This window comes from Ammospiza nelsoni, chromosome 6 (assembly GCF_027579445.1).
Source record: "Ammospiza nelsoni isolate bAmmNel1 chromosome 6, bAmmNel1.pri, whole genome shotgun sequence".
NCBI classification, from domain to species: Eukaryota; Metazoa; Chordata; class Aves; order Passeriformes; family Passerellidae; genus Ammospiza; species Ammospiza nelsoni.
The window spans coordinates 43,931,056-43,957,029 of NC_080638.1; the positions used below are offsets into that span (position 1 = coordinate 43,931,056).

The following is a 25,974-nucleotide window of genomic DNA, read 5'->3' on the forward strand; positions in this document are numbered from 1 at the left end:
ACTAATTAACTAATACACTTTTCTTTGGTTTTGTATCTTGTAGCTGGTGCCACATATATCTTTGGGAAGAGTGGAGGTCTCATCCTGTACACCTGGCCAGCTAATGACAGACCAAGCACGAGGACAGACCGTCTTGCTGTGGGCTTCAGCACAACAGTGAAGGATGGCATCCTCGTCCGGATTGACAGTGCCCCTGGGCTCGGCGATTTCCTGCAGCTGCACATAGTGAGTACAGACAGGCCCATGCCTCTCCCACACCTGGGTTTCTCTTAACTGGATATGTGTTTGAAGAAAGCTGTTACTCTAAAATACCGTGTGTCATATTCTGTACTTTCTATGTCTTCAATTCTCATCAGAGTAAACTGCCTATAGTAGTTCTTTAGGGTTTTCTCTGTGCTGAATGGGATGCACAGACAATTAAATCTTGATGCCAAAAGTATTTGGGGAGGAAGGAGACAAACAAACCTCAAAAGCCTTATGTGATTCAATAGTAGGATTTGTTCAAAAAGTGAAGAAACATTTTGCATCAGTGGTAATCTACTGATTAATATTCACAGTTCTGAACACTGCTGAATTTCTGGTGAAGTAGTACTCTTCTTGGAAGGCAAAGAGTAAAAGGCAATGATAGGTTGTTGGTTTTTTCCTCACGAAAAAAGTTAAGTGAGAACTGAACAGATCCTCAAGCTGATGCTTGCTTTAGCAGGGTAGCTCAAAAGAATAAGAATTTTATGTTAGCGCAACATGGCTTTGCAAGAAAAGAAAAGAGTTTTGTGAGAGCTTGAGCAAAGTGGGTTTTAGGATATTGAATTACTTGAGAAAATGAGAATACTAGGACTGGAAACACTCAGGGTTTGTTACTTTATGTGATTCTTTGGGAGGAGAAGAGACTGCTTTGTTTTCATCTGGCAAATAGCCAAGAGGTTTACCAGAGGTAGAGGCTGGTCATGTTACTTGATGTTCAGATTATTTGCAATGTATTATGCATTAATTCATAGTGGAAGGGCAATTGGGCCCTTTGCAAATTTTGAATGAGCTGGGGATATGTTGACATTTCATGGAACCTTGAAGATATAAGTAAACAGGAAGGAATGCCAGAGGCCAAAACAGACCTAATGTGAATGACGAAGGGCCTCAGTCTGCTGCTGGAGTTTGCCATATTCAGAATCATGTTCAGGCACTGGATATATTGCAGGGTGGTTCTGAAACAACCAGAAACAATGTTCTGGTGCTCACTGCCAGCATTTTCAGTGATTTTTGTTTTGAATCCTATTGTAAAATTCAGATTCATTGTAACAAGGTAGATATGGCTCAAGCCATTAGACTGTCACTCATTCTGGTTTTTCTCTTTTGTGATATATCCAAATATTTTTGTTTGTTTTGTGCTGGAATGCAAATGAGATCAAATCCTGGCATTTTTTTCATATAAAGCCAGGTTTTCTTCCTTTCTTAAAAACAAAATAAAAAGAACCCCAGAAGACTGTAAAAGTTAGCAGTGCTGAGCCTAATTGCTTGGAACTCTGTGGCTCAAATGAAGCAAATGTGACTTGATGTGTCTGATGTCTGTATATTCTTCAGGTGTTACATTATAACATGTAAAATGCTATCAATTAACTGGAAAACTGTTCTTGCATGTGAGGAGAGGTTCAGAGATATGAATTTGTTAAGGCTGTAGAAAAAGTCTAAGATGGGATCATGTTGCTCTTGAATGCCTAATGGGATGTTATGGGGAAGAAAAAAGTCAGGCTCTTCTTTGTAGTAGTCAGTGGAATGAAGAAGAGAAATGGTCACAAGTACCAGCAAAAGAAATTTAAGTTCTGCACTAAAATAAATACTTGCACAATTACTCTTTTCAGCATTAATGATGAAGACACATATTTTTTCTCTATATCTTGGTCTCAAACCTTTTCCTCATTTTAATTGAACATTTTAATGACTGATTATTTTTAATTATAAAAAAATTTGTTTACTAGACTGAAACAAATAAATTAAACCTGAGACATAAGCATTCATTAAAAAAAATAACAGAAGAAGATCATTGCTTTCTCTTTCCAATCAGTTTTGGAAAATAACGTAATGAAAAATTTTCAGCTTCTTTAAATATTGTTTTTTCAAGTTACTCTCTATGGCATGCTGCTAGTTTCAGATTATTCCAAATATTTAAATAAAAACTAGTAATTGTGATTGATATTATTGCTAAAAGTTCTGTTGAATGCTTTCTGTGCAGTTTGGCCAATTTTATCCTTGAAGCTGTTCACTAGCAGTAAATATAGAACTAGTTCAGCTTTAATTTCTCTTTTTCCTTTGTGGTCAGGATGGATTAGAAGGATTTGCCAGTCATTCATGAGGAGCAAAGGCATGCTGCTGTGCTCTTCTGGGTATGGCATTACTGATCATCATATATATAACTGGCTCTACCTAACTGTTCAAATAAAGAATGTGGTCTGAGACTCATGCTGTGACATGCAATAGGAAAGTTGAAGAGGAACTTTTACAGGGTTATTGACTTCTTGAATGTCTGTAAGACTTTATCTCTGGTTTATGGCTCAAAGAAATAGAAGTGAGCTTACATCAGGATTATTTTGGAAAAAAAATGAATCTGTAGTTAAAGGTGCAACTTGAAATGACAGTTGAAATGCAAGACCATTTAGGATCTCTTAGATTGCATGTGAACTTTTCATGAGAGCAAGATCTTTAGTAAATGTCTGAAAACTACCACATGCTTGTGCTGTGATAATCAAAGCCTTTGTCCATCTTCTTTTCTTCAAAATCTCCCATTAGGCCATCTTCAATTGTCAAGAGAAACAAGGCAGCATGGGTAAAATTTTAATAGAAATGTGGGATAAATAGATCTTAAAAGCAGAGCTATGAAAACAGATTAAAGTGAGAGTAAAATAAACTTTGAAAACCCAACTACTTAGGCCATAAAGCAAATTACAAGAGAAGGAGAAAAGACTAATGTAATTTATTTTATATATATTTAGCATCTTGACTTTTTCAGGTGCAATTATATTTAATGATATTAGTAATAATAAAAGTGACAGGGATTTGCCTGAGTTAATAAAAAATCCTGGTAACACTTCTTTTATGGGAGCCTTTTAAGATATTCTATTCACAGTTTCTTTTGAATGCTATTTACTGGATGCTGATCTCCTCAGACTTCCCTGGGTGTTCTATTGGTGATAACAGATGGCAAAAGCCACCTGATGATCTTTGTTTTCTAATGTGCATCACTAAACTAAAATCTAATCCAAAAGTAATAGTAATGGCTATGGTCTATCAAGATCTGATTATATTTTAAAGATTGTAAAACTTGCTCATACTCTTCTAAGGAAACCTTTTAGTAGTTAGCCTGTTTTTTTAATATCATGTATGTTCTGGAGTGTCCATTGATCTCTCCTATTTGTAGATTTGAAGATATTTTATTTTGATGGTGCATATTTACCTGTTTAATTTACAGCCATTCTGTTACAATTCATTTTTTAATTATGAGTCTTTCAGATATTGTGGAAATTTATTGACTAAAATGTCTTTTTTATATGACAAAAAATTACAGCCTCTGAGAAACTATTTTCTCTCCTGACTTACAGTGAAGTATGAGGTGGCAGCCCTGCAGAAATGGATGGCATACCATCCAGATCAATGCTGCATATGAAGCATGAGGTGTTTGTGTGAACAGACTGTAGCACATGGAATGAGAGTGTTGCTAGAGCATTAGATCCCTCCTTAGGATATTTTTTTGTTTTTCTAACAGTTCATTCAAAGCACAAGTCCAAACCTATACCAGGAAATTGTCTTCCACAATGGATACTTAAAAGACTGCGTGTCTTGAGTTGTGGGTTCAATGCATCTGTGTGTTTATTCACTTGGCACCACTACACTTATATTTGGTGCTTCATCACATGCAAAACATAGAGATGAAATGGGGAGAGAAACAGCTGCACGTGGTGATGGGTGTCATTCTTGCAGTAATTGTGGAGACAGAAATAATTCATGTGTGCTGCTGGTTGAGTCTGCTTTCTTTCATTTTGTACTGTGTGGTAAATCAAGCCTCTGGATCTTCAGAATGCTGTTGTGAGGTTCTTCCAGGTTCTGAATTCCCCACAAGAAGGAATTCAGGTTTGGGCAAAAAATTAGTGGTTTTAGAATGAGTTTTGCTTAAGTAGACCCAAGCTAGGGGAGGATCCATCATTTAGAACTAGACTACCACTGAAGGTTACCGAATCTGCTGTAGCCCATTCTGATTTTTAATAGTGTATTATATTTAAACAGTTTAATAGTATATTGTATTTAAAGCAATGTGTAGCAACAAGTAAGTTTTCCCTGAGTTAGAGATGACATTGCAAAATGAAAATAAGTATAAATGGATGAAAATGAATTTGCACTTTCAGTAATTTATTTTCTTTTCAGTTATACTGTGATTGGCCCAAGTCTGTGGGTTTTACAGTTGTAGAACCAATTCTGACTCCTGTTTATGGAGTCTGCCTTCCAAACTGCAGTGGCATGTCATCTGAGCAGACATAGAAGAAGCAGATGATTTAGAATCAGGAGAGGGATAGATGCAGGGTTGTCCTTATTATAACCAGAGAGTATATGATGAACTGAGTAACTTAAGGGCTACTCTGAGGTAAAAAATTGAGGCAAAATACAATGGGAGTTTGTGTCTTACTTTTCTGAAACCAAAAGCTCTTTGATGCAAGATATTTCAGCCTTTCCTAGCCTGAATACAGACTGAGCATTAACAGGCTTACATTTTTGTATCCAAGAAAGTAGAGCAGAGTTTTCTTAAGACTAACCTGCATTATTTTGCTGGCAGTACATCAGCAGAGACTATGGACCATGAAAAAATGAGTGATCTGCTTCAATATCCTATCTTGTGTTTTTGCTTTATTTTTAGCTGCCTTTACTGATGTTACAGTTGCAGTTTTTTCTTAGGGTGATTCACCATGTTAGACCAGCTTTTTTATTCTTATATAGACCCCTAATTTTGTTCAAGTTTAATTTTTGTGAACATAAATAATTTTATCTACCATGTCTAGACTGTGTTTACATTGATGTCTATTTAGAGCAGTGTTTTTACTTTCTAGGATTTCAAGCAGTGTGTAAAGTTTTTGAGTCTGATATAGTTCTTTGGAGAATACCAGAAGTGGTTAAGCAGTTATCATTTCCAAAGTGTTTAATGCCCATTATGCCTCATTTCCTTCATGAAACAGCAAAGAACTGTGAACATTTCTCCTAATTTAATTTATACGAATTACGAGCCCTTACAGATTGGTATAGAACACATGTTCAATCAAAGATCTTTTGTAGTGAAGCAATTAGTGAAAAAGGTGAAATGCAACAAAGGCTGCTTTGTTGAGGCAAGAAATTATTTATAAAATTTCTATGTGCAGGAGACAACATCTTGTATAGCACATTTAGCTGAGGAAGTGAACAGCTAGTGAATGAGAGTGACTAGACTGCTTGCTGGTAAGGGGAGAGAATTAGGATGAGCTTTCAAGCAAAAGGTTATATTGTCTTAATGCTTAGAAGGTCTAAAAGAACAAACTGTCTGCAGACGTTTTTTACCACAACAAATCTAGCAACCATCCTGAGGGAGTGCTCTGCAGGTCTCCTGTGATTATTAACATATAAAAACTGTCTGAATGGGTCTTTCTACTAGGAGTAAATTCTCTGGCAGAGACTTCTGAATATACCATCTTTAATAGGTACCACCTGGGAATTAATGTATGTTTGAAGACTTGAAACCTTGACTGCTGACCTCCTAGGCAAGATGGAAAATGAGCCAAATGAGGGACTGGAAGAACTGTTTTGATTTAACGTTAGTGTACGAGGATTTCCTCGAGTCCCTCCTTCACGTAATCATATATATCTTTTATAAACAATTGTTACTGTGATTTGTCAATTCTTGAAGTTCAGGCTAACTAGTTAATGGATACCTTTAACTTGGATTGCATTAAATTTTAAGGTAATTGGGATTGGCAAGAAAATGCTCATTTAAGATGTGACATATGTGTCCATATACTGCAGTACCTTAAGAAGTGTCCTACCTCCCCTTGCTACAGAGGAGGAGGTTTCTGCTTAGCCCTGTAGGCTAGATAGAGTGCTGGCACTGCAACAACTGGGGTGGCAGCACTGTTCCCTAGCAGCAAGGAATTTCTTGGGAGACTACAACGAGCATTGAGCTATTGCATGACAAATAGGTTATGAGTATCTTACAGAGCACATCACAAGTGTTTACATCCTTTTATAGTTGTGTTATTAAGTGCAAGTTTTAAGTCACATCTTCCTCTTTCCTTAGGATGATAGTCATCTTCAGTCGAGGCTGTCATCTTAATGACACTCTATTTCTTTATGTTGCTTACAAGAATTGGAGATGGTAAAATTACCCTAAAAGGTAATTTGTAAGTTAAAAGACAAACTGTAATGAATGCAGAAGTCAGTGACTATGCTGTCAGTGCACTGGAATTTAGAAGGAAGCACAGCTGGAACAGTTAACCCAAACTGACCATATGACATTCCATACCATAAGATAATTTGTCTGACCAAAAAAAAAAAAAATGCAGGGAAAGAAGGGTAAGAGGGGATGCTGATGGTTTATGACCTATGTCTTTCCAAGGGAGTTATGCATGTAGAGGCCCTGCCTACCAGGAACTGGCTCAATATTTGCCTGTGAATGGGAAGCAGTATGGTTTTGCTTCGCTTAGTCAACTGTCTTTATATCCATCCACAAGTTCTCTCACTTTTGCTTTTCCAATTTTCTTTACATCCTTGTTCAGGAGGAGTAAGTGAATGAGAAGATTGGGGATCCTCAGTTTCTAGGCAGGGTCAAGCTGTCCTACTTAGTCTTGACCTGGATAAAGGCCTCTGTTCTTGACCATTTACTTTGAAAATAGGGAATGTATTATAGGCTACCATATGCAGATCATCTGCACAAAGAAATGGACTATAATGTAGCTGTTTGCCCATTATATCAGGTTTATAGAATTAAAAATCCCCATAGCAAATATATATTATTTCAGCATTGTTATAGCCTGAGAGAGGCTATATCTGAATGAGTTTCAAATCTGAGATATGCACGTCACGGGTTGTTTTGCCAGCTGGTGTAAAACTGCCAAAGAGCCTGACTTTTTTTTTTTTTTTTTTAATGGAAGCATTCTATTTAAATACACAATGATCTTGTCCCAGAATGCTCTCAGTCTTTTCCTGTCCTTTCCTAAACTCTTTTGGTCTCTGAAGTCCCATGTGTTAGTGCATGCTGCATTTATTGTTCCCTAGAGCACAGAAGAATTAGTAAAGGGAAACTAATTTGAAGAGAGGAAACGGACTTTCAGTTTTCAAGCCAGCTTTAAAACGTGTTATTGGTACTTCTTTTTTATTTTTAGAAGATGATTAACAACCCATTTTTTATGTATTTTAGCTAGTTCATATTATGCATAGGAATTGTCCATTTATTGTTGTCTCCTAACTCTTGAGCGGGAGTCTCTGGTAGGAGGCCGTGAGTTGAGACTAAACCTATGAACGCGGGGGAGGTTTTCACCCTGGTGTGCCCATTTGTGGCTGGCACCCTTTGGCACTGTGGCTCACCCAGCCCTCTCAGTGCCCACCCAGCTCTCGCTTTTGTGCTCCATTGCCTGCCCTGTGTGCCCCAGGTGTTTGAAGGAGTGTGTGGCACTGAATGCAGCAGTGCAGGAAATGGCACGCTGCTGTCCCGTGGCTAAAGATGATGGATTTTACATCCCTAGCTCCACTCAGGCAGCGTAGAAGCTCAGTGCTTTGATACAGGGATTCATTGACTCCTCACTCAGTGACTGTTTGTGCATAGATCCTAGTGTTTTTGCAGTTGTCATCGAACATTCTGAAGCTGATTGAAGACATGGAAGAAAGAGTTGGTAGGGCAATGTTGGCATGAATAGTAAAATTGCTGATTAGACCATAAATTAAACTGAAAATCATTTGGTGAGTTTGACTCTCAAATCTGTTGAATTCAGTGGAACAACAGAGGGTGAAAATTTAGAATTAGAGGACATGGGGGACACTCAGTGGGAAGTTACATTTTGGTAACTTTCTGAAACCTATCTGAAAGATAAGGGCAACTAAATACTCTAACTTAAAAGACAGAGCTTTGCTGAGTCACAGAAGCATCTACTAAGATCATAGTGGTTTGGTATAGCGGACAGCATTTTTTCAGAATACACATATGCCAGTTTTAGTGTTATACATCTGGCAAAGTCAGACACTAGTATTTCAGTCTAAGTGCAGAAATAAAACAAAATGGTTCCTAATTCAAAGCAAATGGGATAGCTCACAAGAAAGATTCATCCGTAAATATGCAGCCTGTGTTTAAAATACATTCTGGAGCTTAAAACTTTGTTATTTTGTCCAGGTTTGTCTTAGGATTCATTGTGGTTCTGTGAATTGCTATTAGATGTTAAACAATCAAATCTCTGAGTGCCTCACAGTATCTATCCAAACATCCTGTATGGCAATAAATATTATGCTAATGCTTGTTCTTGTACACTGTACAAACAAATACTGTGGTTTGCTTGATATTAATTTTAGTCTCCCTTTTGACTGTAGTGTTTAGGTAGAATATGTCATCCAGGGCTATGTAATATATCATAATTTCAGTAAAACCTGAGATGAATTTCCTTTCCTTTTTTGCAGTACCTTCTCTTAGGATTTCAGAACTAATAATTGTCACACAAATTTTGTCACACGGTCTTGTCAGTGAGTGAATAAACAAAGAAATACTAGGTTAGGGATACTTTTTTCGATGCTGAGAAAATTTCCATTCTGCTTCTTAGTGTTTTTTTTTAAATACTAAATACAAAGGAATTGAGGTAATGTGAAGTTTTTTTCTGGCTGAGCCGAAGAAATAAGATCATCTCCAGTGAAGTTCTTGGCTTGAAATAACCAAGACTCAAATAAGATGAGTGTGAGGTTTTCAGTATTCATTCCAAAAGAGACTAAATTCTTTCATTTTTGTAGATTGTAACAATTGACAATACAAATTTTTGCCTTTTATAAGAAGCTTTAAATGTACGAGCTTGTTCAGACCAACCCATCTTCTGTATGCTTGGATAAATTGCACTAATAACTTCTAAAATAAATCTGTTTGCAATTAAAGCCTTTATCACCTTCTCTATGGTTGCATCAAAAAAGTAAAATAAAATTCTTGATCTCCATGTTAATGGATAGCAGCAGGGTACAATAATAATTCACCACACATTTAGACATACTGAGTGCTACTCAAAAGCAATTAAGCAGGGGCAATTGTCAGTATAATTTACCCCAGCTTGGTATCTCATGTAACCTTCTCATCAAAGGTTAACAACTGTTTCATACTGCATCAGCTACAGCAAAATGAATTGTTTCTCTATTAAGCCTCTAGGAAGAACATCCTAAACAGGGCATATTACTAAATGTTATGAGGAAAAAAATGTGAACTTGATCTAATTCAAGTAATATTACACATTGTTTGCTGTAGGATTTGAATTTTATAGGGTTTCAAAAGTCAATGCAGGGAAAAGATAACTTGATCATTGATATGTAGCTGACTGAGTTGAAAATCATCTGTTGTAAAGAACATGAAAGACTAGTCTTGCACAGTTTTATAAAGGAAATTAAGGGCAATTTTGCCTTTTCCTATTCTATCAGGACACTGTAGAGTCAATTCTGAGAAGAAAATGCACTGAAATTTGGCTAAAACTCTAGCATTCAAATTCTTGTGTTTCTCTCACCATAATTTTCAAGAAACATGTGTTACTTGAAAACCGTTCCTATTCAGAAACATTGTTTTAACAGTTATAATAATACCTAAAACATACTTGTGCATGTAATTTTAGAACAGCTGTATAAACACGGTACATCACCATATCTCTTGAAAAGGTAGTTTAAACATACTTCTGAAATTAGAAAATGGAGCCTTTGGAGGTGAAATGATGTAACAGGTCTGTTGCCTCAGAACTGTGGCTGGCTGGCTCTGAATGTTCATCTATTCTTAAATCAGAATTCTTCAAATTTCTCCCTTCTCCCACCTGAGAGGCTCAGTCCCAGCAGCTGTGGGGAGGTAGTGCCCTGGGAAAGCTGCTGTTGCCCACACGTCTGAGAACTGATTTTACAGCACCAGGTGTAAAATGCTGTGTGGTGCATTTGTTGTTGCTGGTTTTTCCTCTCCAAGTGTGCATGCAGCCTGAGCTTGCTTGGCTGGTGTGTTGTTGGGATCAAGGCAGAAGTGGTGTTATTTGTGCTAATAAGCCTCTCCCATTAGTTAACCTTTCAGTGCATAAAGCATAATTGAACTGAAAGATTCCTGCTGGTTTGAAAGGCTTTTATGTTAAATACATGATACAGGCATTTTCTTCTTCCACCTCCTTATGTAAAAGTGGAATGGAAAGACTGTAAAGACTTCAGCAGTCTGAAAGCAAGTTGAAGTAAAGCTTATGTAGTGTGAATATTCTCTTAAATATCTTGGCATACCTTTTTTTCTGCTACATTTAAATTCTTGGTGCTTTGTTTAAACAATTTCTAGCCTACAGAAAAAGACTGCCTTGTATAACTGATATCATTTGGGACAGTGCAAAGCATCAGCTGAGCATATTTTTACCCATACCTGATAATCAAGTATATTACTAGCTTTGACTGTCCAAATTTACTTTCAGTGCACGCAGGCCTTGTTTTAGCTTATTCTTTATTCTTGTCAATTACTGATGTTAAGAGTACAATTTCTGGAAGGTGGGTAATAGCATTCATTAAGTATGAAAAATGAAAAGTATCTTATACTGACTCAGGGTTCCTTTTCTATCTTATGTCTCATTTATTGTATTTTTTTTAGAAAATCTCATCTGAAATCCAGTAACATGTATAGGATTTCAGATTTTGGATCATTTAACCCTTTTTAGTATGATACTGCTCAGCCTTAAAGAGATGGTGGGATTAATCAGTTCTGTAGGGAACTATGTTCACACTTGTAATATGCTCTCTAAACTAGCAATAGAAATAGATCCACTAACTTTGCAGGTCTTTGGGTGCATTGCTAAACAATTCTTACAAATATTCTTCCTATCAGTAGATTGTCCTTTCATAGATGTATGTTGTGTCCTAAATATATTCAGAGAGACTATGCCCTCAGTGAACAGTGATATTTTGCTTAATACAGACTTTCAGGAGCAGCCACAGGATTTACATTGTATCATGAGCTGTGCAAAATTAATGTGCCAGAAGATATTTAAACTATTGGACCAGGAGATTGCCAAGGAGAGAAGTAGGGTGTGATTTTCCCTTTGGGTGTGATTTTCTGTGTGGTGCTTTACTAATGTACAGAAGCCTGTGTATATGTTTATAGTGCAGCATCCATCATTGCAGAGACCACTGCTGAGACTTGCTTTTTTTACCCTTACAGTTTTGGGAAGGTTTGACAAGAGGAAATTAGTCCATTGTTCTGTTACATTGAAAGGATTTTCCTACGATGTGTTAAAATCTAACTGTACTAATTCTGTCCAGTTGTGAGAACAGAGAATTTTCTTTTTGTATTAATTATTTGAAGAACTTGTAAGTCTTTTCATATACAGATCTTCTTTGGTATTTTTAATGCAAAAGATGTACGTCTTACTGTGGTGCACCATATTCTTGTCTTCTCTTGTCTGTTTCTGTGAAGGGAAGGAGGTTGTGTTTTCTCATTTATATTTCTTTAAAACTTAACTTTTGTGGAGCCAAATTAACTGTAGTCCTCCCACAAATGTTGCTGTTAACTACCTTTATTTTTTTTCAAAGGAGAATAATTCAATTTTGACTGGAATCTGTAGATAAAAAGGCATATAGGTCCAACTATTTTATATTTTACATGTTTTGCTTGAAACAGACTTAAAAATCTTCATTAATTTTTATTCTGATCAAAATTTTTCCTGTCTTCCCTTTCTGATGGGAAAAATCTGTTTGGTTTTGTGGCTTTACATATAGATGAGGTTTCTGGGGTTGCTGGGTATGCATTTTGATTTAGGGACACACAACAGGGAAAGGGTTATCTGGGTTATCAAGTCCAGTCCTCTACCCTCATAGCTGTACCATTGCATCCTCTTTTCTGGCTGCATCAGATCTACCTCATCCCTTCTGGTTTTCTGGTTTCACTATTTCTATTGAAATGCTGTTCTAAAATCAATGTTTTTCCTAAGATTTAACTTATTTTAATGTCTCTATGTATTTATAGAGTATTGTATGAATACTGAATGAGTACATGTATCTATTCATTCAGGCTAACCTTCATTTGTGTTGTGCCAGTGTTTCCCTTCAGCTCCTCTCTGTTTGTTGGTGTTTACCTGTCAGTGGCATTCACAGAGGATTGCATTGCCTGTGCTTTGTGTCAGCAGCTCCCCACCAAATCCCCCTGGCTCTTCTGGGCTATCTCTGTATGATAGTGGGTCACAATGAAGATATCCCAGGACTAAAGCAAATTCAAACAAACCAGTCCACAAGCTGCAGCTCCAGGCAGGTTTCATTGCTTTTGCACCTGAATGTTCAGCTGTGTTTGGCAGGATTTATTCATGCAGCTGCAGCACCAAATACACATCACTACTTTCTTGTAGACCCAAGCTGGTCCTTGCAAGCCATCCAGGGTGTCTTTGGTTCTGGGCTTGGTTGGCTGGGTAGGCACGGCTGGGTGCATCTGCACACACGTCATCCAATCACATCTGTTCTGAAATTCTTTTACAGCAGTGGTAGGATCATTTTAAAGGATGTGTTCTCAACCAAAACCTTTCAGTTCCCTCCCTGAACTGTGGCATTTGTCATAACATCATTGCTTATTACAGGTAATTATTTTCCTGGAACTCAATTTCCAGCTTTCAGTGACAGCTGGTATTAAATGATAATGCTGGGTTAGAAGACAGAGGGGCTGTGCTCTAGTTTCCTGTTGTCAGTCTAGGAAAAAAAGTATTTTGACACATTAGATGGCATGTTGACTCAGTTTATAAAACCTTTATCAGAGAGATCATCATGTGATATGTAGTCAGCAGCCTTGCAATGATTCCCAAGATGGCTATTAATGGGCTTGTGAACTTGTGAATAGAGAGTGGTAAATCTGGCCTTTGAGATAATTGAAAAGACATCACTTGTAATGTGAGCAGTGGCACTGAAGGATGATTGCTGCTCTTTGGGGACAGAGGTAATACGTTGTTGCATGCAATTTTAAAGCAAGGCACCCAGTATTGATTTACTTTGGCCTTGTCTTAAGATCCCTTGATCAAGTTGCACAATGTATTTCCTGCTTTCCATACTCCTATCCCCCTCCTCTCAGAAGAGCTCTTTGTTAGCAAGCTTATTTATTTCCTTAATGAAAAACTTAGACTACAAAACTGGGTGTGAAAAGAGGCTAGGAAAATAAGAGATTTCTAAAGGCATAGGGAAGGAGTATTTTGTCTTTAAAAATGCAAAAACAGGCCAAACTAGTGATGTGAGCTGCTTTGCCCACCTCATTTGGGTATTACATAGTTCTTTCAGTATTGTTCTGTGGATAACACCTGCCCTTACTCTGGCATCATCACACATGGGATGATAATCCAGTAGATTTCTCAATATTGCTACTATGAAATGTACATGGTGCCTGATTCTTGTTTCTTTCTTCTTTGAATTTCATCTTCAATGAAAATGGGAAATTGTAATTTTAAACAACTTTTAAATCTATCAAGGTTGGGGAAAACTTTTTTTTTTTTGCCATAGAGGAATTGTGAGTATAAAATCCCTTCATGAGCATTCATAGGATTCACAGAATCATCAATTATCCTGAGCTGGAGGGGATGCACAATGATCATCATTTTCCACTCCTGGCCCTGCACAGGACAACCCTAAGAATAATGCCATGTGCCTGAGAGCATTATGCAGTGTAGTATTTGGTTCATGATCCATCTTCCCCAGTGCTTGCTGAAAGAAATTCCTGATTTGGAGCTACCCATGAAGGTGGTGCTTGACAGTCACTGGATGGTTTCTGGCTCTTTGTACATGAAACAAGAAAATTAGCTAGCTTATTACAGAAGCTGTTTTTGTTTTCCCATTTGCACTTCTGTGTCAAAAGCCACCCTCTTCCTAGGAGAATGAGATTCACTGCCTCTTTCCCAGAACTGCTGATGCAGTAAGTGGTTTTGGGGTTTGTGGGTCACTCATATCACCTGGGCAAGACAAAATCCAGAGAATGCATTTGAGCTAGTTAAAGAGCTCAAAGCTTTAGCTGCTGAATATTGTTCAGTACTTTTTAAGAGGTCATTAAAAATTAATCTTGATATGTGTTTTCTTTTTTTTTTTTTTTTACTCGAGTACAATTAGAACCATTCTTTTGTACTTCTTGCCTATTGGAGTAGGTGATAAGTTCCTGAAACCAGGCAAATATGGGGCAGACTGAGTTCATCTGCAGGGCTGTGCTCCCTGGTGAGATTGTTGCATTGTGTCTTTTGTCAGGTGTGAACGTTAGTGGCATTCACTCTGTTCACTTGAAGTTTATTTTTGACAAGTGGAAGAATATAAGGGAGAAAGTTGCTCTTGCCACTTGCTTAAAATGAGAAAAAAAAAAAAAAAAACTTCCTCCTTAATTGGGATTTTGGTTTGTCTTGCCTGCACCAAAGAGCCTGTGGTCTGCATCACTACCAAAATGCACTATCTCAGGTGTATCAATTAGGTACAGAGATGACAGGGACAACTAAAATTTATAGCATAACTGGGCAGATACCTTCTAAAGTAAATGAATCTGCTTCAAATTTGGTGTATCCACAGATATGAATGTGACTTGTTTAAATACTACTGGGAGTAAAAAGAGAGGGTGTTTTACACCCATCTGAATTATTACATCACATATGTAAAACCATATGTTGGGTGTAAATGTGGGCAGGGTGGAACCTGCAGGGTGGCTTCTGTGGGTTGAGACCAAGGTATGCCCCATGCCAGATTGATTTGGCTTCAGAATGGACCCATTGCAGGACACAGCTGAGCCCATCAGCCAAGCCAGTGTCACCTGTGGAAGCACATTCAGGAAAGGGACATAAACATCAGAGGTAGCCCCAAGGTGAGAGGAGGAGGAAGGTGCTCCATGACACAGCAGATTATCTGCTTTAGCCTGTGGAAGACCCCATGCTGGAGCAGGTAGATATTCCAAAAAAATAAATGGCCTGTGGAGAGTCCACTCTGGAGTAGAGCAAAAGTGTAAGAAAGAAGTAGCAGGAGAGAGAACTTCTGTGTACTGACAGGAACCCACCCCATCCATGTTTATTGCTTCACTGAGGGGACTGTGTGTAGCCTGAGGTAATAAGAAAAGCAGGGGACTGGAATCTGCAGTGAAGTCAAGTAGAGCCTGGGAAAGGGCATGGAGAGGTGTTTTCCTTCTGTTTTAATTAGGTCTTTTTGTTTCCTGCTAACCCAACCAGTTAATAAATAGACAAACATTAACTAGTAGTAAATTAATTTTCCTCAGCTGCATCTGTTTTGTCCCCAGCAGTAATTGGAAAGTGATTTCCCTGTGTTTATCTTAAACCATGAGCCTTCTTGTTCCTATTCTTCAGCAGAAGGGAGTTCAAACTGGGAAGGAGAGTGGGCAAGCAGCTGGGTGAGAGTTTGGCTGCCAGCAGATCTAAGCCACTGCTGCTACAAAGCATTAGGGGGCAGTTTTGAGCAAATGGGAGACTAAAATTCCTTCCATTCTTTTGTTGTTAAGCCTGAATCTGCTCCATATGGAATGGCTCCATTTGACCCTAAAGAGTGCTTTGAATCTAAAACTCAAGATAGGTGAAGGTGTCTGCCTAAAGAGAGTAAATTTAGGCTTCAGGGTGCCATCACTGCACCTCATGCTGTCCAGGTCTGTGCTGCTTCTTATGATTTGTGCCTCCTGCCTCCCTTCCCATGTCAGAGCTGTTAGCAGAGTATGGATGGTGGGCTTGGAAATGTGTTATAGGTACTGACTCATAGATTATAAAAATTTTGGAAGAAGCCATGGAATTTAACTGTACTCATTTAGAAGTTGAAAAGGAAATAGAACCCTCACAGGATCTGGAATTAATTTTCGAAGTATAAAAGGACTACTGCTTGAACGTAAGAGGTGCTTTATTGTGCTAATATAAACAACTCAGTTGTCTTACTTTTTTGAAAGTGCTTTGATTATTTTTGATAGAAACAGACTATTCTTTTGAGAATTTTCACTGAGATCAGTATTAGATCTGTAGGTTTGTAATGATGGTGTCTTACTGAAAACCCTGGTAGTTTTGTTGAATTTCCCTGTTACTTATGTCCTCTCTGTTTGACTGATAGAAGTATCTAAACTTGTAAGGGCCGACATGAAGAAGAAGATCCTTTTAGCCTGTGTGTGTGCCAAATTATTGTCAGATTCTGCCCCCACATTTGGAGTGCTGGGGGATTCCTTCAGGCTTTGGAAGCTTGTTGAAGGGTTGCCAAACTGAGGAAAAGTATGATTCAGTACAGATGAAGGGAGTGTAGTCTTCAAAATATGGGAGTGAGGCACCAGTGATTGTCCATTTAGAAAGATGAAATGGACATTTCTCAAAGATCCACTAAGAGCTTGCAAGTTAATGTCTAAAATGGTCCAGGAAAATTTATAAATTCCTGAAAATTTATGTGAAGAAGAGGGATAGAGGTCAACAGGAAAGCATTTGCAAGCAATAATTTATTCCAAGTGGAAGGTAAGATAAAAAGAGATCTAAGATTAGTACAAAGGTGGGGTATCTTCTGTAAAATTTCTGTAGCTTTTTCCCTTGGAAAATGTTCTGTCTGCACTGAACAATCAAGCAATGGAATTATCTGAGCGTGAGTTTTCTCCTAAGGATAAAAGCTGAACTTTAAGACATTAAGTATTACTAAAGTTTATTCTCCAGATCTCTGATGCAAAAAGGAATAGAAAATTTTCTGAAGCAGAAGGCATAGTAATGCACATTCAGTAAAGTTTGTTTTTTTTAGGTAGGTTTAAGTTATTTTTAATTACCTTAGAGGGGAAGAATATGATGTCGTTTTGTCAGTTCATGATAATTTTGTATACTGATTTATTGTGAAGTGGCAGTATGTGGTTTTACATAAGAAACTTTTAATCATTCAAGTTAGAAGTTAAAATTGATCTGTGATGATGCAAACCATAACACAAGAAAAGCATATTTAAGTTTTGAAAAATGGCAATGGAAAAATACCCTGCATCTAGCAGTAATGAAGAATCCCAGAGAAGGAAAAGACCAAGGTAGTCATAATTTGCTCTGAAGATGGATTCCCTGTTGCATTTCCTAAGTCTTTTTCCCTCACTCTACAGTTAACCAGTGATGATGATTTTAGCACTTTGTATAAGTGATGATTTCACAACTGAGTAGGCTTTCATCTTTAACGTGGCAATAAAATCTTAATATAAATTGTTGAAAAGGCATGTTTCTATTAACATTTCTTAATTAAACATTTTTCTTTAATGATAGATTTATTTTGCAAGGGAAATAAATTTCGTGTATGTGAGGACAATTAATAGAAACTCTGCTCTCATTTTCTGAAAATAATTTTCTCAGCTAATATTCTGATATCTTTCAACATTGTCTATGAGTATTCAGAATTACCTGTCTGTTGCAAACTCCTGGTATGTTCTTTATAACATAGGATGCATATATTTTTTGACTGATATATTTACTTTAAAACAGCTGTTGCTGTGATTTTTCTTTCTGAAAATGCAAACTACATTAAAATCTTCTGTGTCTCATGGTTCAGTGCTTCATTACCAGCAACATTCAGTGACTGAGATGCAAGGCCAGGGTCCACTGCAGTGCAGTGTTCAGGAAGGGTCTGGAGGTGTGAACTAGTTTTGTCTCCTGTCTTTCATCACTTGGAATTTTTCCTTAGAAGTGTTTTGTCTGGAAATGTGTTTCATGTTTTCCTCCTTTGCTTGTGGGATCTAATCATATAACCAGAGTGATACAGTTGCTAAGAGATGTCATCAGCCCTAAAAACCTATCACTGCCTTATAAATACTTCTGGATATGGGGAAAGAGAATAGTGGACCAACTGATTAATAATTGATAGCCTTCATTAATGGCTTCAGCTTTTCTAATTAGCCTTCTGTTTCATCTGAAACATGTCTACATTGTCAGGTCAAGCACTCAGGGTGGGCTACACTGAACTGTCAAAATGAAATATGAAATGATGGGCTGGGAACCCCAGAACAGTTACACATGGTACTGGGAGACTGAGACAAGTTCTGTTTAAAATTCACCGTTATACTCCAACTTTATTACATACACTTCTATTATAACTGCTTTTTGGATCAGTTCACCTGTAATGTTACAGCAGGTGAGTAAATGATAGAAAGGAGAATATTTATTCATTTCGGAGTCCTTTGTGGAAGAGCCTTGCATGTGCCATCAGAGCAGAGGTGCTGGAATGCTGATATTGTGCACAAACCCTTCTGTGAGCCCAGCCCCTTGCAGAGTACACACAGAGCCACATTCTGCCTCACTGTTACCTTGTGTTCTTCTGCTGAGGATTCTCAAAACATCCATGACTAGTTTCTGTGAAATTTTCAAACTGCAAGCTTTTAGATAGTGATTCTTGTTCCTGCCCAGGCACACACAGAGTAGAGGTAAAGTAGTACAAGGTCTACTGTCAACTTGGGTTGTTGCTTACTCGGGGCCATTGAAAATGAGGACAAAAGAACTAGTCATTGCTGTGCCATCTTTTCTTTACTCTTATTGGACTATTTTTGTATTTGAAAGCAATCCTTGTTATATTTTATAATACAGTTATAAATAAGTGTATGAGTTTTTTTAAAGATAAAATTTCATGAAATGGATTCAGGAAAACATACTTTGACAACTGTCAGCACTGTAGCAATAATAAGGAAATAGAAGAAAACAATGTATCAATAAAGGGGACATATAAGGAAACATGCATGGTGAAATAGTATCAAGAAACTGAAACAAATTCACCCTAGGAAAATGATGTGAATTCACAGTAATTATCACTCTCAAATTCAATCCAAGCTGAGTGTGACCAAAGCAGACTGACCCAAGTACAGTTTAATGGGAAATAGTTGATGCTTCAGTAGCCTAAATGAAGAGCTGATTCAGGCACCATTCAGAAAGAAAGGCTGGTTGGAACTATTGACATTTCTGCTTCTCTCTGCAATTATAAGAAACATTAATGCCACCTCTTGGAAAATTATTAAAATAATTGCCATCCCTTTGTTCTCCTCCTTTGACAGCAATCACTGGGTTCCTGCTTCCTTCTGTGTCTTGATGTGTTATGCTGTGAATCTCTTTTTGCCAGAGAAAAAGCTGGTCTCAGCATAATTGGGCCATTTCCCTGTCACAGTAGTTTCCTTTTGAATCTTATTACTCTGCATGGGTTGTAGTGAGGTCAATCATATTCAGTCAGATGGCTGAGCAGATAAAAAGTGTGCAAGAACAAAGTACCTGCTGTCCATTCAGGTTGGAGTGAAAATGTGAAAGGACAGTTTGGGTAAAGGGGTGCCTTTGCTAGTTTTGGCAAAACTTTACTACTTAGGACTCACACTTAGCTGAATTTGTCCTGTAAAGAGAAAATTAAGGGACCTTGTGACATACAAGTCAGCAATCATTATCAATAATATCATGCATAATGATTCCCTGATGGTTGTTTCAAAATTGAGCATCTCTCTATAATCATTTGATGTCACAGGCAAGTATCTGTGTATATTCAGGCAAGATCATGGCATGGTACCACCAAACAAATGCAAGATGACCTTGCAATATCATGCAAGTTGTTGCAACATCATAATGTAAAACCATCTCAGACTGATGCAGGGCCATGACCCAGCATAGTGATTATTGATTCAACATTAGGGTTTGGGCTCATACCCGCTGTGCTGTTGCCATCATTATTGACTCAGGAGCATGAGGCAAGGTCATTCTTTGAGACTACAGAACACTGTTGAGATCCACCCTCTTTGTATATTGATGCAATGCTACTATCTGTTGTTATAGGCTAGTTTATCTCTTTCTGGGGATTATCAAATGTTTGGAACAAAGTTTCCTCTTGCTTGTAAATTATTAATAAGACATTGTAGATTGATTGTCTTGTATTTTGATTGGATAAAGTTAATTTTCTTGCTAGAACCTGGTACAGTGCTGTGTTTTGGGTTCAGCGTAACAATAGCATTGATAATTCACTGATGTTTTAGTTGCTGTGCAGTGCTTACCTTAAGTCAAGGACTTTTCAATGTCTTATGCTCTGCCAGAGGGGAGGTGCACAAAAGGCAAGAAGGGAGCATGGCCAGGACAGCTGACCAGAAATGCCTGAAGGGACCTTCCATAGCACAGAACATCACACTCAATATTTAAACTGGGGGAACAGTCCCTGCTGGGGTCAGGCTGGGCATCAATCTCTAGGTGGTGAGCAATGGTATTGTGCATCCCTAGTCATTTTGGGGGGTTTATCCCTCTCTCTTTTTGTTATCTCCCTTTTTTCCCCCAGTTACAATATTTTTTATATATTTTGCCTTATTTCAGTTCTGAAACTGTTCTTATTTGAACCCACAGATTTGCTGTTTTCCAGTTCTCTTCCCTATCTCACTGAGGTGAGGGGCTAAAAGTGAGTGAGCATCTGCATAGTACTTGTTTGCTTGCTGGGGTTAAACCACAACAGTAATGCTTTTGTATTACTATGTGCAGATGTTAAAAGGTTATAAGCTCATCAGTGCCCAAGTGAGTCAAGCCTTCAGCTGTTGACAGTGTATCTCCCTCTCTGCTGTCACCACCGAGGCACATAGATATATTGGAAGGTCATTATTAAGGAATAGAAGTCTTCAAGTCAAGAGTTTCATGGGTTTGGACAAATTTATTCCCCTTAGTAAATTGTACAATGATAAACTGTTTTGAGAATTTTTTGTTAGTACCAGGTGATATTTCATATTTTCACACAGGGTTCCTGTTGTTTTAAGGTGAAGTTGAATGCTCAGTATTTCTGCAAATCATAACCTGGGGCCTATATCTGGCAAGTAAAAATGAATAGTAAAACAATTCTGTTTACCTATTTTAAGTATCTGACCATGCAAGTGCTCTTCTCTTGTGTGTGTACTACTTCCTTGGCTTTGACTAAAACAAGCAAATGACTCAAAAAGCTGAGATTTTACCATGGAACATCTCCAGGTCACAACAGGAACAGAATATTAATTGTAACTGCACTTCCTTTTGCTACTTGAATGCAATATAGTAACTGGGGGGAATAATATTGTTTTTGTTGTAGATATAATGTCCTAAAGATCCAAGCAGGATTTGTTGACAATAACTTTCATTTGACCACCTAGAAGATGAATGTCTGGAAGCTTTTGGGGAAATTAGATTTTCTTCTGAAAGCTGTAGTAAAGTAACATTTTTCTCCCTTTGGGACATGAAGAAAGGGCTTATATTTCCCTAAAACCTCATTTTCCTAGCTGGACTGTGTATTACTATGCTAAAAGATGTCACCTCACTCAATAAAGCCTTCCAAGGTTGTTAATGTTGTGAGCAATCACTTAAAGTGAATTGAGAGAAATTATTGGATCAATTGCTTACAAATGTTTATTTAAAGTATGAAAATGTGGTTTGAGAAGTGTTGGGGGCTGCTCCTGACTCAAAAGAGGGAATAGTATTAAGAGGCAAATATTCTTTTGAGGCTAAAACTTCATGAAGCAAACAACTTAAGGCAGATAGATAGTTCTGATGACTTCAGTGTAAACATTTTCATTTTTGCAATGGTGATAGCTTGAAAGAAGTTACTTTAATGGGAAATGTCAAGCACCTGTATTAGGGAGAGGCCTGCTCTGTAATGGTTTTAATGTAGTAGAAGTATCTGTAATTCAACTTACCCCTCACTCAGGCTTTGAGTAGTTCTCATTAATGTGGTCCTCATTCAGAGGTTGCTTGGCAATATGCTTCTGCAAGATCATATTATCTAAAACAATATGTCAAACACTGGATTAGGCTATCAGAAAAATCAGGCAGCTTGAACAGCATGATGACAAAAATGCAGGGAATATTTCTTTATGTTGCTAATTAGTACTGGTACAAAAGGGGCAGGGAAGTGGCAGTGAGTAGTTGAAGGAGCCTCTCACAGCTGTGTGCTCACACATGGCCTGAAGCTGGTTGAATACTTTGGAAACAAATACTGCTCAGTTATTCCTTGAGGTTGCGTAATTATTCTTCTCAATAACAATAATTTCAATATCTGGAAATTGGTTTAATTTTTTTTTTTCCTCCTCTTGCAATTTTAATTTACTCACTTCATTTGTTGGCTCTTGCTTTATGCAAGTTTGTGCCCCTTGGTCTCCAGGGGACTACAAGGAAAAATATCTGCATATCCCAGTTCACATTGTTAATAAATGAATAAAGCTATTTGGAAGTGTACCAGAAATCCCTGTTAGAAGTACATAAATAGAATTAGTGAATAGGCTACAAGCAAGCACCTCAGCCAAGAAACAATGACTAACTTTGATTGGAGTTCACTGGGGTAGCATAATTGTCTGTAAAACCATATGTATCACATTACCACATGTGTTTAATGGTGCTATTGTAGATGCCCTTTGAAGAATATGGACCACTTTGCACTGAATGCTGCAATCCAATCTATGGTTGATGTTTTAATCATTCAATATTGAGTTTGCCCTCCAAACATTGTGTTTTAACTTGTCTGTGTTGGCTTGGTTGCATGCATACATACAACATAGAAGCTTCCAAGATTGATGTCTTATGTAGGAGGACACAAAATGGTTTAGGCAAAGAATACCTCAACTGTGAGGTTTGAGAAAACCATCCTATAATGTCAGTAGGCAAATTGGATAGTGTGAAGGTTTTTTCTTGACCTTTTTTCCCCCTGTGGGGAAAGCACTATGGACATTGTAATACTGCATACAAATGTGAAGTCTAACTATAGCTGTAACCAGACCATTTCATGTTGAATGTGTTGCTTCCATTCAATACTTCAACTTTTCATTCAAAACATCATCTGTTTGAGCCTAATGGCAAACAATATGTGGGGAAAATATATTTTCAATTCTCCTTAAAGGGATGAATAATAAAGACACTTAGAGATATTAATTTACTTGAGTTATTTTATGGATAGGAAGGTGAAGTTTCTTACTGGGATCTTATGTCAGCTCCAGTGTGTTTCCATTTTGTCCTATGCTGTGAGGAGAACTGAACTGGACATTCAAAATTCAAGAAGCAATTTCTATTTGTAACTCTGATGGATTTTTGGTGGTGCAGATACTCTCTGCAAGGAGCCAAAAGGAAATCATTCTTCCACCTAAATATGTTTCAAAAAGGCTTAAGCAGAGGCATCCCCAAGTACATCATTCACCTGAGATCAAGGGACTTAGTTACTTTAATAAGGAAGAACATGTAAACCCCAGCTGAGGCTGTTATGCAAATGCTTTTGAGGAGTGTGTGCATGTGCATGGTGTTTGGGGAAGGTAGGGGATGACGCCTGGGCCTGCAGATAGGGTGAAAATTATATTTTCAGTGGAAGGAAAAATGCTTTTATGTAAACTGCTCCAGATCCCTGCCTTCAATTCTAACTTGTAGCTTCAAAATCCTGGAAGTGGGCTTTCTGATTGTGAACTTTTTTAGAAGAGTTCATGCAAGATAGCCCATTGGGTATTAGTGGCAAGAGCAGAATGAAGCAGTGAGGGGAAGTTTTCCCATGTAAGAGTAACTGAAACTAAAGTCAAAGAAGATCATCTGTATTTTGAAGAGAGAGCAAATGAAGGAAGAAAAGAAAGAAAGCATGATCAAACCCTCCATGGTACCATTATGCATTTCTGTGTAGATCTGAAAAGAGAAAGTTACAGTAATTGATATAGCTTTTAATGAGCAATACCTCCAATGCATGGAGAATTATGACCAAAGTACTGGCAGATCCTAAACACCACACCTTGAGTTATTTTTTTTTTCCTACTGTTATTAGCATCTTACCACCTTTGTTTCCTGATTAGTTTTTTGCTGTAAAAATCTTCCAGTAACAAAAAATTAGATGGGAGGTAGCATCTGAATTTACATGGTTTGCAGGCAGATTTGAGCCTGTAAAAGGTTATAACAGTACAGTGAAATGGACTTGCCATCTTTCATCTGGAGTTTACAGCAGAGTTTTCTGGGAACTAACTCACTCCCAGCACCTTCTCAAAAAATATTAGACCCAAAAAATTCCCCTTATACTTCTACAAGAGTAAATCCATGCTATTTCCAGAACCAGCCCTAGTGATTATATATTATAGAATTGCATGTTCTTCCTTTCTGCATTCAATCTTGAAGATATCTGTTTCACTGGTGCTTTCAGACTGTATTGCTTTTACCCAGGACATATAGACAGGAGCTTTGTGACAGATTTTCAAAAAAACACGACCCATCATTTTATGCCCTTTGTGGCATCTCCACCTGCCTTAGTGATCATCTAATTCTTCAATAAACAGTGTGACTGCCAGTTATAGAATAAACATTTAGGAGTTATTTTTAAGGCAGCTACTGCTGGCAGTCATGCTATGATCTCAAAGTGTGCAAATAGATTTAAGCCTAGAAGGGCTTTCCAGCCATCATTCAAGTCTGCATGCTGTGCAGGAGCTGCTTCCAACTGATGAGCAGGGCTTTGAGTCTGTTGTGCTGCAGCGATGCCTTCAGTCATATCCCTTGGCTGACAATTCTGTAATGATGCATTTCCTTCTAAAGAACATGGGATACCCATAATGAGGGAAATTCCATGTGTTCGTTACATTGTTCTGTAGGCACATAGTGGTGGTTTTGCTGATTTCTGCCTTGATGGCAGTTTGAATTACAGCCCTGGTATTTTTTTGTCTACAATGAATGTCTCATCTCTTTTGATAGTCTTTCTTCATCCTCTCTTCTTTCAGCGGTATGCCTCAATGGTTCTATGGGCTACAACTCATTTATTTATTACTTGATAAGGGTATTTCTTTTTCTTTTTTATACCAGAAAGGAGTTGTTCCCTCTGACCTCAAAAATGAGTAGTTTTTCCTCAAATATGCAGTTGGCAACACATATTTGTCATTTTTTAAAAGATAGTGCTTTAATCTAGAGCAGTTCTTCTTTCTTTGCAAGCAATCATATATAATTTTTGGGTTTTTGTCAGAAGGCACTGTAGCACTGGAATAGGCTGTTAGGTATGTCTGCATTGTTTGGGTTCTTTGAGGCAATGAATTTCTAGCTGACCCTAAGAGCACCCTTGCAGATATTTCCAGTAACACAGCAGTGCTTCTATTAAATAAAACAGGCAAAATAAGGTAAAGAGGTGGGTAATTTACCTTTAGATTTTACAGTACATCACTGGCAAGGCAGAGTGCAGTAGTTCTGCCTTGTACAGGTGCATTCTAAAGAGAAATATCTCTCAATACAAAATTAAAAGGGATGGTGTTCAGCTTTGGAGGCAGTGTCTTCCCCTGTAAAAGATGGAGTGAATGCAATGTATTCTAGGTGGCAAAAATGTCCACCTAGAAACTACAGTTTCAAAGTGCTTATCACTGGAAGAGATGCTCCTACTGGATAAATCAATAATGCTCACAAAATTTGACTGGATCAAAAGGAAAATAGTTAGGCTATTATTATCATACCCATTTTAAAGATGCAGCAAGTGAATCTCATGCAAGTCTAAAGCAAGGCCACACAGGGAGCTGTTGCTAGACCCAGATATGGAATCAGGGAGCCTTGTGGTATCTAACAGTAGCACCCTAAGCACTGGACTGCAGGGCTTTATCTGAACCCACCCTGCTGCATGCCTGAAAAAGGCTACCACTAAAAGGTTCCCAAGAAAATCACTGTCCAGAAAGCAAAGCTAGTCTCCTTTTCCGTGCTAGGTTGGAGAGGGTTTGAGAGCCTGTACTAAACCTTTGGGATTTGGATTGTTGCATGCTTAGGAAGGCATTGTCTTTTCTTATATACTGAGATTATGTAGTAGGATAGATGAGTGTTGAGGAGTAATTAAATGTAGGTAACAGCAAGA

At 37.8% G+C, this 25,974-nt stretch overlaps 1 protein-coding gene across 2 annotated transcripts in view; it reads left to right on the plus strand.

The window, feature by feature from the left end:
* NRXN3 (neurexin 3) overlaps positions 1-25,974 on the plus strand; it is a 703,958-nt gene that overhangs the window by 460,847 nt on the left and 217,137 nt on the right. For both annotated transcript variants that reach the window (XM_059474030.1, XM_059474031.1), the window contains one exon: positions 44-225. In XM_059474030.1, coding sequence (XP_059330013.1) covers positions 44-225 — 182 coding nt within the window. The remainder of the gene's footprint in view (positions 1-43; positions 226-25,974) is intronic.